The sequence below is a fragment of the Gouania willdenowi genome, chromosome 12 (genome assembly GCF_900634775.1).
Source record: "Gouania willdenowi chromosome 12, fGouWil2.1, whole genome shotgun sequence".
NCBI classification, from domain to species: Eukaryota; Metazoa; Chordata; class Actinopteri; order Blenniiformes; family Gobiesocidae; genus Gouania; species Gouania willdenowi.
This window is the reverse complement of record NC_041055.1, coordinates 20,378,668-20,394,090: the sequence shown is the minus strand read 5'-3', so window position 1 is coordinate 20,394,090 and position 15,423 is coordinate 20,378,668. Positions and strand designations below refer to the sequence as shown.

Below are 15,423 nucleotides of genomic sequence, written 5' to 3'. Positions count from 1 at the left end.
GAATAACAGGTCTTCTGTGTACACTAAAGTAAGCTACGGGGTTCCTCAGGGCTCTGTGCTAGGTCCAATCCTCTTCTGTATCTATATGATCCCCCTTGGTAATGTTATGAGAAAATACTCTGTTAACTTTCACTGCTATGCTGATGATACCCAACTGTATGTATCAATGAAGCCAGGTGAGACAAATCAGCTATCTAAACTTGAGGCCTGTCTAAAGGACATTAGGGCCTGGATGGACCAAAATTTTCTTCTTCTCAACTCAGACAAGACTGAGGTCATTGTACTGGGCCCACGACACCTTAGAGAAACCTATGCTAGCCTAACTGCCCTAGATGGCATTACTCTGGCACGAAGCACAACTGTTAGAAACCTTGGGGTTCTATTTGATCAGGATTTATCCTTCAACTCTCACATAAAACAAACTTCAAGAACTGCCTTCTTTCATCTCCGTAACATTGCTAAAATCAGATCTATCCTGTCTCAGGGCGACGCCGAAAAACTAGTCCATGCTTTTGTTACCTCTAGACTGGATTATTGTAATTCTCTTTTAGCAGGCTGCCCGAGCAAGTCGCTTAAGACACTTCAGCTGGTTCAAAATGCTGCAGCACGTGTACTGACTAAAACTAGGAGAAGAGATCACATTACTCCTGTATTAGCCTCTCTGCATTGGCTTCCCATAAAATATAGAATAGAATTCAAGATTCTTCTTCTCACTTATAAAGCCCTAAATGGACAGGCACCAGCCTATCTCAAGGAGCTTGTAGTGCCATACAATCCCCCCAGAACACTACGCTCTCAAAATGCTGGACTACTCGTTGTTCCATTCATCTCTAAAAGTAGTATAGGAGGAAGAGCTTTCGGTTATCAGGCCCCACTTCTCTGGAACCATCTACCAACCATGGTTCGGGGGGCAGACACCCTCTCTACCTTTAAGGTTAGGCTCAAAACATTCCTCTTTGGTAAAGCTTTTAGTTAGGAACCAGCTCATAGCTCATAATTAAGATGCAATAGGCATAGACTGCCGGGGGGGGGGTCTGGCATGCTCGGTTGGAGAGAGGTTGGAGAGGGCGTTAAGAGAGAGGTCATTTAGGTTAGAGAGGGACCGGAGAGGGTCCCATTCCTCTCTCTAACACTCCCTCTATGTCTGCTTCTTCCCTTGTGTGTTTGCTCTTGTACTCCTTCTGGCTTTTGTCTTGCAGGTCCGTGGGATCCTTAGTGTGGAGCTACAGAGTCTCAGCGGCTCTGTCTCCACCCTCTCCTCTGCACACACCCAACACAGCATAACGTGGATGGCTGTTCATCATAGGAATGGGATCCACACAAGGTTCCTGCTGCTTAACAGAAGGTTTTCCTTGCCGCCATGATGAATTGATGTTGGGTGTGGGATACATATGTATGTGTATATACGTATATATGCATATGTGTGTATCCATAAAATGAAGAGTCCGTCCTTAAGACTGCTCTACTGTAAAGTGCCTTGAGATACCATTGGTTATGATTTGGCGCTATACAAATAAAGATTGATTGATTGACTGATTGAAAAAACTGCAGCTCCTCTTGTGTCTGTCAGTAAAACCAATGCACAAATAAAGTTGAAATGATAAAAATACACTACATAAGAGACCCCCAGGATAAAACAAGTGAGGTCGACTTGAACTGAAGAGGAAGATGCTGCATGTGTTATTGTGACGTTTGTGAAAGTGAGACTTGGAACTAATGTGGTTTAAAGTGAACCTGAGAATAGGAGCATTTTAAAGCAGATGCACTTTCCAAACAAGTTTGAAGTTTACCATGTCAGATACAGAAATCAAGAGCAGAGATGTCCTGAAAAAGGGTCATTCAAGAAAATGCACATTACAATTTACAGTTTTTATTTTTTAAAAACATTTACAGAGGTTAAATGTGGACAAATATTTCTAATCGATTAAATGTATCATTATTCTTTTTTAGCTATTCATAGTTTTCTGCTTATTCTTTTTTTTTTTTAACCAAATAGACTTATAAAAGGTCATACACAAAAACGTATAGAGCAACAAAACAAACAAAACATTAAGAAAAAAAAAAAAAACATTTTTATGAATAAAATAAAATCTCCTTTGCTGTGATGTGTATAATATGTTGCACTGTAGCTATCGCAGCTGAAATTCAGAAATCCCTGATAGTACACTTCCTTATTTATGGCAAGTGTTAGTTTTTTTTTTCTTCTTTTTTAAAAAAATATAAATCAGAGTAAAAACCTTCACATTGATCGCTGCAGTAATGCATTATTGCTTTTTTTTTTTAAATAGTTTTTATTTTACAGGAATAAAGTACCAAATGGTGCATTTCCTGTCATATGTGTTGGTAAAATGTGTGCAGGTTGCTATAAATATGATACATTTATTATATTGTGTATCATCATGAAAGAGACAGTTACCAGGACACCGAGTATAAAAAGGAGAGACTGGTTTTCACAGGTTAGGTTTATTGCACTGAAACCCAAGCTGAGTTACAAAGACGCTGAAATGCTGTTGCGTCTCGTAGTTTGATCTTTTAATCAGCAGCAGTCTTTGTATAGAAACATCACATCTTTTTATTTCAATACATCACCTCTATTGTGTCTAAATGATTGGCCATAGTAAAGAGCCACTGAGCACTTAGTGGAATTGATTGTCCCCACAAATCTGCCTCATTTTGACAGTTCAGCTTTTACATCATGACAGCTTTATCTTCACTGCATCACAGCCACAAGTCATTTTATTCCATCGCTCTCCTCTGAGGTCAGTCTTTTATTTAACACTGAAAAGGAAGATATTTCCAGGAAACACACAGTATGTTCAAATGGAATTTATTACTACTTAACCCACACAAGATATACGTTAAGAAAAAAAAGCACAGAATTAAAAGTACATTATTTGGTCTTTCACGTGCAAACATCTAACAATTACAATGAAATCATTCATACTTAGTGATTTTCTTTATTTTTGCCCTATATTTTGTCTAAACCTTGAAAATGAAATAAGGAAAAGAAGAAGTGCCCGAATCTTAAAAAAAAAAAAAAAAAAGAAAAAAGAAGCACAATTAAGATTTCCTAAATGATGAGAGAACAGCAGATAGTGCTCACAAGCCTCCAAAGTGCTTGGCACAACCATGGACAGAAGATGCACTGCATGGTTAGATCAAGCACAATGGGGTCCTGGGCAAAGACAAAAAAAAAAAAGTTTCCTAATGGTAAGGCAGTAAAACATTTGCTGACACATCTCAAATACAAATATCAAACACGGGGGTTTGATTGAGCAAACAACCAATTCTACCTTAGTGTCAATAATGACCAAAACTGGTCAAATAAAGTGAATGCAGTATCTAGAAATTATCTCTAGTAAAGTGTTGAAATTATTAAAATCTTACAGTTCTGCGTCAACTTTAAAGCATTAATCCAGTTCCAAAGACTGAGCGCTAACATTCTTACATACCCGTAGACTCACTGTTGAAAAGAAACCTTCCATTGGTCAAACGATGGTTTGAAAAATCTCCCACAGTGGTTAAAGTCATCTGCGGTTACTTAAAAAAAACGTTTGTGCGGGTCATGGCTCACTGCGGAAAAAAGGGCTACACCCTTTCTGCGCATAAACTGCGACAAACCCCACCCTCTCGCCTTTCACGCCCAACTCTTAGAAATGCGACTAAAGAGTTACAAAAACAAACATTCATATCGTAAAATAACATTAACAAAATAAAAAAATAAAAACCTTTGCTTAAATGAAGTACGAGAATGATCTTATTCTGGGAAAAGGGGGCTAGATCAGTTTTCTTAACTAGGTGATCAATGGAAACGGGTTTCGAGAATCTATCTGTGACCTTGTAAAGAAGTCCATCTCGTAGACTCAACGGTCTAAATTCTTACGGGAAATTAACTACAATAATCATTAGATGCCAGAGATTCTAAAAAAAACCTGTATTTTTTTAGAATCTCTGGCAGTTAGAATCGTTCCAGACGAAAGCCGCAAACATTTCTGACATTTTCGAACTAACCGAGTTAACGGTCACTGAGTGCAATGTCAAGACACATGATGGCATCAGGCTAAGAGCGGACAATCTCGTTACCTTCTCTAGTGTCTCTTTAAGCTCCCCGGGGACAACTTACCCAAACCAGACAGCACGGCGCCATAATCAACTTACACCACTCTGTGACTGAACCTCTTTGTGAAATGAAATGACACCATCAAGCATTGACGATGGATGGCTGGGGCGACCAATGGCTTTGAAAATGGTGGTTACTTTGGACGAGAATGGTGGCCGATGGCGGGGAAATGGACTTTGGTGATTTCCAAATGAGTTTGATGTTGTGAAGAGATGCGATGAAGGCAGGATGGTTTTTATTTTGAAATGATTGCGACGTGATGTTTCTTACCTTGTTCTCGGTCTTTCTTTTGTCAAAAAAAAAAGCATTGGTTTTCTCAACTTACACAAAATATACTCTATGTCAATGACTACATCAAAATGCTGCAAATGTCAAGTTAAAGCAAGTATTCGAACGACAAACACCATTACAGAATCAATGAAAAACTTCAAAATATAAAAGTTAACCGTAACTTAGAAAGTCCTTTGTAGAACTGGTCTTTCCGTGAAACCCACCTTTTCCTTCCACCAAGTCCTAAGGCGACGGAGAAGACTGGGCGCTCTGAACTACGTCTATATCTAACAGTCCTCCAGGTTGCTCTGCTGAAGACAGACTGTCCTGACTGCGTCCTCAGCATCCTTCAAGTCCCTACTTCCTGCCCCTCCTTAAAGCTAGGAGGAGTTGCTGATGTTCTCTTGGGATAGGTGCACTTGAAAGTAGGACCTGGTCAGGCTGGGATTGGACGTGGGTTGGGGACGTTGGGGGGGCCATTTGGGTTCCGCATTTCATAAATATTAATACAGAGTCCTCCCTCTCTAAATGGGTAGATTCTTTAATTTTGTTAGAGGGGGAAGTGCTTTATTCACTTAATGGCTTTTATTAGTGCCCAGTCTTCAACTCTTTCATTAGCTAAAGTGCTGCTATAATTTACAGGGTGAATGGAGGTGGGACTGAGGCGGTGTCTGAGGAGGGTCGATCCCACTGCTGGACAAGGCAGGTTTCACCCTCAACCACTGCGGCTTTTACTAGAATACTGCTGTTCCGTTGAAATAGTTACACTGTGAAACTTCAGCTACAGTGAGACTCATTGTAATATTTTCAAATCTTATTTAGTTTTTACAAAAGGTGCTAAAATCATACAGTGTAGCCAAAGATGAATTGTTATTGAATATTGACAATTTGATGACTTCTTGCATTATGCGGGTTGTGTAAATGAATTGCGGTTTTTCCAAATGCACACAATGTTTCTTTCGTTTTGGCTTCAAAATCAGGTGAAATATTATTTCCAGTAGTTTTTTTTTTTGGTGCATGAAACAAGATTTGTGTTGTGCCAATCCAAAATGCATTGTTGTCTTTTTTGTAATTTAACTTTAGGAGCATTTTAAGACTGTTTCAAGCATTCTTTGATAAAACTTGGGATTAATTAAGTTTACCAGTGTATCCGCTTAGTTCTCCTAACACTGCATGACTTCATCATAGTCCAACACTCTCCCTGATCACACACAAAATGGCCACTGCTCAGCATGCAACACATTGACATGGCAGAATAGCAGGTTGCAGAAATGCAGACCCGGTTGTGATAAAGCACTCTTTATTTTCTGTTCCGTGGGGTGTTGTAACTGGTGAACAGCTGGCATGTGATGACCCCTTTACTGCGTCTGAGTGAGTGAACTGATTAACCTGAGTGGTGGTCCCGAGGGAGCGCTGCCTGCCTGAATAAATGCCTTCATCATCAGTGTGACATAAATCACTTATCCAAGCAGTCTTTTCACAATGAGGTTTGTCCTCCACTGGGAGAAACACTGAAATATTTGTTGCACCATTGTTAATGTCTGCGACATTTATTTAAAAAAAAAAAAGAAAATCCTAATTTTAATTAATACAGATCAAAACTAACTTATTCTACATACAAAAGAGAAACTAATGTGATTAAAACAGATAAACACAGAAGGTTTAGATTGTTCTTTATTGTAGTTTTTCCATGTGTTGAATACAAGCCTTAAACATTCAATATGAATTAAAGTGTCGAGACAGCTGGTTCTTTAAAATAGACACATTTGTGTCATTTCTCTTTATTTAAAGCAAAAACCACATTATGTTGAATATTAATGGATGCATTTGGTGATTTTTGAGCAACTGAACACAACACAGGTCATGCAGTAAATTAAGACTTTTCTTCTTCGTTTTACTTTTTCACCAACTGAATAACATCTTCGTCTTCCATCACATGGTCCTTTCCCACCTTCTGTGGGTTATGTTTCACGGACGAGCCCCACACGAGTGCACTGGAAGAAAAAAAAAGGGAAGATGTCTGTTAGGATGAGAGAGAATATAAAGGATGCCTTCAGCACCTTAAACAGGATGTGTCCTCTGTGGATAAAGCAGGACATCTAGTTGTTCTCCATTGGAAGCTACACAGGGTAGATATTACATCTTTTAGGTACCTGACCCTTTGGTTCCCAGGAGGACAGTTTATGCCTAGCAACACTAACACAGTGACTGATTGATTGTCCTCGCTCACATCATACATCACATCAGGTCTAAAACCAAATTCACAATTTATTGCCTGTATCGCACCATAAAGTGGGCATAAAATTTAACAATACGACAGATCCCCAAATTAAGATTAAAATTCTTCATCTTCCCTGGAGGCCAATAACAACACACCACATGACTAACTCCTCCCCTTTTACCATTCATGTTAACCGCATGGGCATTAGCTGAAAAATAGGTGGAGTGAGTTGTTGCAATCCTGTTTGACAACTAGTCAAAAAAAACATTTCTTTAGGAATGTCAATTAAATACTTACTACTTAAACTCCTTGATTAGGTTTTTGTGAATCTTTAAACAGAAATCCTCAACTGCAGTATGGTTGTCAGGGAGAACAACAGGAGAAGTGTAATCAGGGAGCTGGCCTTTGGGTTTGGTGTAGCTGCAAAAAAAAAAAAAAAAAAAAAAAAACCACGAATGGTTAATACAGTAATGTACTGGCATGGAAACTGTTTTTTTTCTTAATAGATCTGCAACATCTTGTCATTCAGTTGCATCCAAAGGTCAAACCGCATTTCGCAGTCATTTGTCTTACATGCGCACAAGCCCCAGATAATCCCACATCTTCTCCAATAGGTCGTCAAAGTTCCAGCGGTGATGAGCCGAGATGGGCACACAGTGCGGCACCTTGTAGATCACATCCAGCTCTTCGATGGAGATTTGGTCTATTTTATTGAGCACGTAAATGCACGGGATGTAGACTCTGTGGGAAAAACATTTTTAAGGACGCTTTGTTAATGTCAAAATTCATTTTCAGGCATTGTTGCAAAGCGGTGTACACAGATAATCTGATCAAAAATAGTGTGCAATGTTTGTATACCAGGGTTGGGGTCATTTATTATTGTAATTGCGTAATTGATCATTAATTACTGTAATTTAAAAAAAATCTGTTGCTATTGTAATGATAATTGAGTTCAGATAATTGACTTGGTAATTGTAATTGGCATGGAAATTCTATAAAAACTGTATTATTTAATTAAACGCAAAACTGGAAAACCATGTTACAGTTCTATGTCCTACACATACATAGTTAAATATTAAATATGTTTCATATTACATTTTTCCACTACCTGTCAGTTCTTTTGAGGATCATTTTACCATAAAAAAATAAATAGAATGGAGGGGTAGTGACAAAAAATAAGGCTGACACTTACACCAAAAATATTACTATCAATATTTTCATGAATTAAGAAGCCTTACAAAGTAACTAAGAGATGAAAAACTAATTTGATGATAGATAATATTTTTTTAGTGATTTTACGGCCGATTCAAGACATAGGTCAAGACTGACCTATTGTCATAAGAGATGCTAACAGAAAGCTAACACAAGTGGGGGTTACGTTTTATGGGCTTATTTATTAAAGGCCGAGTAATTGTGCTTTGTTTAATTTTGAACTTAAGTAATTAAGAACGTAATTGTAATAGACTTTCAAGAAAAATAATCATTTTAATTGGAAGAAATGCCGGTCATTGTAATCAGATTTGAACATGGACAATTGAGGATGTAATTGGTAATTGAAAAATGTAACTGACCCCAACCCTGTTGTATACTATTCATAAATGCACAATTTATATCAAAAACCATATTTTTTGCTGCACTTTCACAAGTCGTCCCTTGACGACGCGGGGCCACGCTATCGGGCGGGGAACGACAGAGTCTCCATTCTGGCATCTTACCGATTTCCCTCCACCACATCAATGAGGTCATCAGCTGTGGAGTCGCTGCGCAGAGTGATGTCGGCATTGTGGATCTTGTACTCTGACAGGATACTCTTCACCGTTTCAGCATCCAGCTCGGTTTGCGCACACTAAATAAAAAAAAAAAAAAAAAAAAAAAAAAGAGAGAGAGAAGAGCAAGACGATTTTTAAAATCCTAATTATGTATCACACACAAACACGGGCACACTTTGCAGCATCAGTAAAACTCAGTCAATCAATTCACCAAGAATATCTTTAACATGTGTTCTTTTAAATAAGTAAATATCAATGTTAAACATTATTAATTGCATGCTTGACTATGTGACATCCACAGCCGTGTTGAGTGCGCTACACGTACAGTAGCGGTGAAATTAATGCCTCCTTTGTCCTTCTTCTTATAGCCGATGTTGGGCGGTTGCTTGTTGAGGCGGATGCCGAAGCCCTCCAGCTCGTGCTCTATTAGTCTTTTGTGAAGGAGCGGCTTTAACACATCAAGCACTATCAGGATTAGATTGCAGGTTCGGGCCACTAAACAGAAAAAAGGGGGAGGAGCAGGATGAAGACAGTGACTGGTGCAGAGGAAGATTAAAAAAAAAAAAAAAAAAAAAAAAGTCTTTGTTTGATTGTCAGGAATTGATAAAAAATGTTCCTCACTACCTCACCAATATTTAAATATTATTAAACTGAATAAAGGTGCACAATGGAAATCTAAAGATTGAAGTACAGTTGTGTTTGAAAGGTGCATAATGGGCTGAAAAAGATACGCCAGTGTCTTAGACATTCTGAAATTACCTGCAATAACCTGCCTGCCTCTTCCTTTTCCATCCTTAGCTCCCTCAATGATTCCTGGCAAATCCAGAAGCTGAAGGAGAAAGAAAGGAAATGTGAATTCATGCTAAAATACATAATTGCAATAAAAACAGTGCACAAAGAGAAAAATGTGGTACCTGTATTTTGGCACCTTTATAGCGAATAACTCCAGGCACTGTAGTGAGAGTGGTGAACTCATACGCAGCAACCTCAGAGTAAACCCCTGCAAGGTTGCTCAGTAGCGTCGACTTCCCCACTGAAGGAAAGCCGACGAAACCAATACGAGCGTCGCCGGTTTTTGCCACATCAAAGCCTAAAAATGAGAAACGGAGCGCATCACGGTCAATTCAGACATTGATTTTATTCAGAGGATGCACTCCTGTGGCATTACCTTCCCCCGTTCCTCCTCCGCTGCCTCCTTTAGGCGTGATCAGCTCTCTCCTCAGCTTGGCTAGACGTGCTTTGAGCAGACCCAAGTGGTGAGCTGTGGCCTTGTTCCTCTGCGTCCTGGCCATCTACAAACACCAGCACCAGTTTACAGGGCTGCTTAGTGTAAAACTAATACAAGAACAATCAACTCTATCTCAGGAATAGGGTTTAATAATAGCACATATGTAAATGCTAATTAGTGTTTTTGATGGCAGCAATGGAATTTAGTTCTAAAGTTTAATTCTATTTATGATTTTCTTCATTATTATGTAATCCTAATACCTGTTATATTTGGATTAGGCGCAACATCCATGAGGTTCAATAATGTGTCTAATTTCAAATGAATAATCTACAAAGTTTACATTTTATAGTGGTCTTTAAGCTTACTTTCTATAGCAGTTTAGTTACTTTTAATTTGCAGTAATCTGAAATTATTACTAGGGGTGTACCGATCCAATATCAGCCTGAAAACGAATATCGGATTCAAATTTCAGACTTTTTTTTTTGCAATTCATTTTTTGTTATTTTATTCAATTGTATGAATATTGCAGATATTACGTTGAAGGTTAAAATGTATGTAACCAATTGGTTAATAATAAATGGATCAGTTTTTCTCATACCTACTGTTACTGACTTGTTCTCTGTTCGAGCAACATCACTTTCTCAAGCCTTTTCTAACATTCCAAAATACGTAATTATATAAAGTATGTATGATTCATGCTGAAATCGTATCGGATCAATATCGGTATTGGCCGACACGCAAGGCTGCAATATCGGTATCGTATCGGAAATGAAAAAGTATTGTATTGGGACATACCTAATTATTACTACATGTTACGTTTTGTAAAGTGGGAATCCATAATTGATTATGTAAAAAAAAAAAACCCACACTATATTTACCTTCGTTAAAAACAAAATAAAATATATCTAAAAAGAAACCACTTAATATACTGGTTTCATGACTAATGAACGAATGGTTTAAATAGTCAGTTACAGGTAAATAATAAAAATTAATGACAATAGGAACGCAAATATTAATAGTTAAATTGCACGTTGATGTAAATATTCCATTATACAATCCATACGACATTTTCACATTAGTTGCAGATGTTTTCTTAATGTACTCCGTCTCATTTGATGATGTGAACCGGCATCGTAGAAGAGGACTGAATGTTATCTAAAGTATACAATGTTGTCACTAACAGGTATAAATGGGAACTGGGTCGATCTAAAACATCTGTACAACGTGTCATAATCAGAAAACAGAGTGAGTGATAGCCGGGTGTAGCGTATCTACTGGTCACTATTTTAAATGGTGACTAAATTAGAATTCCTACTGCGCCAGTGACGGCTGTGACGATGGCTGTTGCCGGGTTTTTTTTGCGCTTCTTCTTTTCGGCACTACATACATATACGTTGAATATTAGGGGGTTAGCTTTAATCTCTGAATTGTTTGTTCAGTATTGTGAAGTTTAATTATGTTGTTTTGTACGCAGTCATGCTCGCATTGTCGTAGGAGTCTGAAGTTGTTACGTTGTTATATCGCTAGTGTTGATCAAAGTAAAGTAAACGCCCATCTAAAGACAGTTAAGTATGATTAATAATAATAATAATAAGTTGTGAAACCTGCCATTGCTACCAGCGACACATTTCATTCTGCCACCAGTTAAAATGGATACCAGTTGGACCGAAACAACACGGTGCTATGGACATGCTGGTTAGCTGAAACGTGATTGATTTCAAAAGCTCGGCAGACTGTTAACAATCTTACCTCATTTTCTATCTCTGCTATTTTGGCGAGGATACTCATCGTGGAGGTTTATCCTGTCAGCAGTTCAATAAAAACGATAAACTATTAAGACTTGACTTTAACGTTAGCAAAGGTAGGTGGTGTTAGCATTTAGCATGAGCACCAACGCGCCTGTACGCTTTTCTCACAATCTCGCGAGAAGATGACGTTGACACTACCGAACGAGGTAAGAAGTTTTTATTTTTTTATTTTTTTGTCCCAGGGTATGACTTACAGGCAAGACTCACGTATTAAGTTTGATTAAAAAAAGGTGTCTTTAAAAAAAAAAAAAAAAAAAAAACAGTTTGTTTTGAGCAAAAAACCAACACAACTCATCATTAGGGCTGAACGATTTTGGAAAATAATCTAATTGCAATTTTTTTTCCTCAATATTCCGATTGCGATTTATTATGCGATTATTTTTTCAAGGGCATCTTGTCATGTATTTTTCAATGAACACAAGCAATAAATCAATGTGTTTCATAATAAATAATTTCAGATTTATTTAAACTTTAAATAAATATGATATATACATTTTAAAGCACAGATTACAACAATAAAGCCAACGTATCTGTGGCTTTACCTCTTCAACATATCTAACTAACTTCATGTAAACATGTGGACTGCACTTCTTAAACATTCTGAACTTAACAGGACAGTCTATAAATAAATAAAATAAACAGATAAGAAAAATAAAATAAAGCTTATTAATATTCAGTCAGTAACATCACACATACTGTACTAAAGTGCAGGAAAAGTAAGGAGTAATACTAACTCATATTTGCTTTAACCAATTGGACACTTTTTAGGTAAATAAAAATAAATTATTACATTAAAAAAAACGCAGTTTTATGATATCACGATAATATTGCAAATCTAATTAATCGTTAGGTCTTACTTATAGATGAAAAGTCACTGTTGCATAAGTCTATGTAGGTAAAGTAATATGTATTAAATTGTAAACAACAAGAACTTCAACAATTCTTTTACTGATATTGTCAAACTCAAATACGGAGTGGTTTGATTTTAAGTGGGCCACAGATTTTATGCAGGAAAATTTATATTTTTAATCTCAACATTATTGTGCCATTGTTTGCACTTCTACGTATACATAAAATACAAAATAAGTAATTTTTTAAACCATTTTCTATTAAATTAAGCAAAATATTATTTCTTAATAAAAGGAAAATTTAAGAATTTGGAGGTTTTTTTCAACTGTTTAACATTAAAAATGACTGCAATTGTGCGCTATAAGCACCGGGAAAACTGTGAGCCCCTGCAAATATTGTTGAGTTTCATTTAAACAATGATTCGTGTTTTCTATGTAATTTTGACTATGATAAAAAAAAGAAGACACAAGTCCCTCAAATTGTGTATTTTTAGTTTTTTATTTCGCATACAGTATAATCTCTCCTCGGTGTCTATGCTGCTAAAGGTTGTGGGCTGAACATCTGTCCTTTTGTTGACTTAACGCAGTGGTGTCCACACTCAGTCCTGGAGGGCCACAATCCTGCAGGTTTTAGGTGTCTCCCTGCTCCAACACCCCTGAATCTGATCATACTTTCACCTGGATACCGATATGGAAAAATGTTATTGGGCACATGCGGTTTCACCACAAGTTATATAGAGACAGACTGCATGACTGGCCATGTAAGACATTTGTTCATTCATCTTGTATTGTTAGTCCTGTACAGGGTCCCCGAGGGGGGTCTGCTGGAGCCTATTCCAGCTGACATCGGGTGTAGGGTGAGAACACCCTGAACAGGACCCCAGTTTTACCGCAGTGTAAGACAATGGAAAAAAAATTAATGAAATATGAAAAAAATTGAGAAATCAAACTAAATTCGAGCTATAGAAGTACAAATTTCGAATTTATTCTTCTAGCTCAGCCAAAACATCCTCAAAAGCATGTAAATAAAGAAAAAAAAAGTGTAAAAGCACTCTAAAATGACCTTAAAGAGTGTCTTGTGTATCTAAACTCAGGTCCAAAATCTCCTAAACCATATCCTATATATGCTGAATCTGCCTCGTCATAGATTCTGATGTTTGTTGAACTGTCACAGGTGTGCTTGTTCTAATGAAAATATATAAAAATAGGTATTTTCTCTTTTAAAAGGTAGATACAGTTTACAGGGTTGCTGATGCTCAGCTCGAATGACAGCAAGCATAAATAGCACAGAAGAGGACAGGAGATGAGACACAGCAGGACAGAGGGTCGTCATGGTTACTCGGCGTATTCCCATTAAACCCACACCGCACTTCATTGTGGGAAACATAAAAGTGGGGGTTTGACTTGTTTCATCAACAGTAGCCACAACTTGAAAATTGACATTAATAATCCCATGCCCAAACATCTTGATTGGTCTTCTTTTAATGAGCAACGCAACTTAGTATCATGTCAGTCAGCATTGAAGTGCATTGGTTAAAATGTAAGTGCAAGTACAGATTCTGATGCATTCATTTTGACTAGAGGATTAAATTGTTTTTGCAAAGTCGCCCCAAAAAATAGTCATTCTACTGGGGCACTCTGCAAAAATGAAACCGCTATATTTGATGCTGTTTCTAACCTAGACAATATATGCTTTCCCTTTTTATTTCAGGCTTTTAAAAAAAATTATCTCCGAATGACAGAGTGTGGGAGCAGTTTGTGTTTGTCCTGTAATGTAAGTTTCACCCCCAGTCCTTTGAACGCAGCACTTTTTTTCCCCTTTAAACCACAGACATGCCCTCTGACTGATCTATCAGGGGTTTCTCAGTTTGCTTAATCGAGCCAGCTGAGGCACAGCGTCTGTGAGAAGCACTACTTTAGTGCAATAGTTTCACACTTGGAAGCTTTGCCACCTAAAACTGGCTACCTCTGCATAGAAATGGAGAAGAGTTCCCGTCCCAGCCCTGACAATACTTTTTACTGAAGGAAGCGCCATTTGTATGTAGTTGTGTCACCAGAGCAAGGATAACAACATCCTTTGAGGTATTAGAAAACAAATAACAGCATGTCGTTATCCGTTCAAATGAGTTGTCCCCAGTGACTTAGATTCTGTCATCAGAATTTTGGATAATACTTATTGAAACCATAAGGCTTTACGATAAATGCAACTTGGCCATATGATGGCTGAAGTCTTGGGTGGAGGCGTTCTCCTTAGACTCTAGCTGCTCTCGGAGGAGGTGGGAGGTGCTGTGGAGGACGACCTTCGTCGAGACACTGACTGCGAGCGATCAGGGTTGTGTTTGTCATAAGGCTGGAGCTGAACCTCCAGAAAGTCCCTGTGTTGCTGGCTGATGACCTGGCTGATGAGTCCAGGCAGAGCTTGCAAGTTGCTCAGTAGAGTCTCCAGCTTTGTCTCCAGCAGAGCAATCCTCTTCTCCATATCTTCTCCTCTCTCATTCAAGTCTGATATCATGTCATACATGATGTTCTGAGTCTGGGACAGGAAGAAAGGAAACAATTAATGTCCCACGTGGTCTTTAACAGTGTTACCTACGAAAGGCAACCTGGAAATATGCGACGTAGGCAATCCATCAGAAGATTGTGAATAAAAAAAAAACCAAAAACAACAATCTACAAAGCTGGTAGGTTTCTTCAGAAAAGAAGGAGAGGAAAAATTCAGATGTGAGACCCACCGATGATCAGTATAAGATTTTTTAACAGATTGTGAAAAATACAAATTTTATCATCCACCGGTACTTGTAAAAAGAAACCGCATGCTAATTAGTATAAAATGCACTAATTACTTAAACTCATTCAAAACATTTACAAATTGTTTTTGACACTCAATATTAGATTTTTGACGATATTCTCCAATACTAAAATTGCAATTTCCAATATTTACCAATTCCAATATATACACAGATATAATAACAGGTTAAGGCTATTTCTAATATGATGCCCCACTGGAATTATTCCACAACTAAACGTCATCTGTGCAAAATAAGAAAACTAATTAAACTTTAGTTTGTTTTAATATGTTGTCGAGAACAACATCACATATCGGTTTTTCAATATTAGTGGGAAAATCGATACTGATGTCAATCGACATCACGGCAAATA

General features: G+C 37.7%; 2 protein-coding genes across 3 annotated transcripts in view; both read right to left on the bottom strand.

The window, feature by feature from the left end:
• Nucleotides 1–6,051: 6,051 nt before the first annotated feature.
• On the bottom strand, nucleotides 6,052–11,523 carry drg1 (developmentally regulated GTP binding protein 1). Its single transcript, XM_028462735.1, has 9 exons — nucleotides 11,358–11,523; nucleotides 9,549–9,672; nucleotides 9,295–9,470; nucleotides 9,140–9,209; nucleotides 8,706–8,875; nucleotides 8,327–8,457; nucleotides 7,185–7,352; nucleotides 6,909–7,031; nucleotides 6,052–6,384 (listed from the first exon to the last, which is right to left on the bottom strand). The coding sequence occupies exons 1-9, from the start codon at nucleotides 11,394–11,396 to the stop codon at nucleotides 6,285–6,287; spliced, it is 1,101 nt and encodes a 366-aa protein (XP_028318536.1). The 5' UTR covers nucleotides 11,397–11,523; the 3' UTR covers nucleotides 6,052–6,284.
• Nucleotides 11,524–12,789: 1,266 nt separating this feature from the next.
• kcnn2 (potassium calcium-activated channel subfamily N member 2) overlaps nucleotides 12,790–15,423 on the bottom strand; it is a 38,812-nt gene continuing 36,178 nt past the window's right edge. For both annotated transcript variants that reach the window (XM_028463570.1, XM_028463571.1), the window contains exon 9: nucleotides 12,790–14,797. In XM_028463570.1, the coding sequence (XP_028319371.1) occupies nucleotides 14,522–14,797 (276 nt within the window). In that variant the 3' untranslated portion in view covers nucleotides 12,790–14,521. The remainder of the gene's footprint in view (nucleotides 14,798–15,423) is intronic.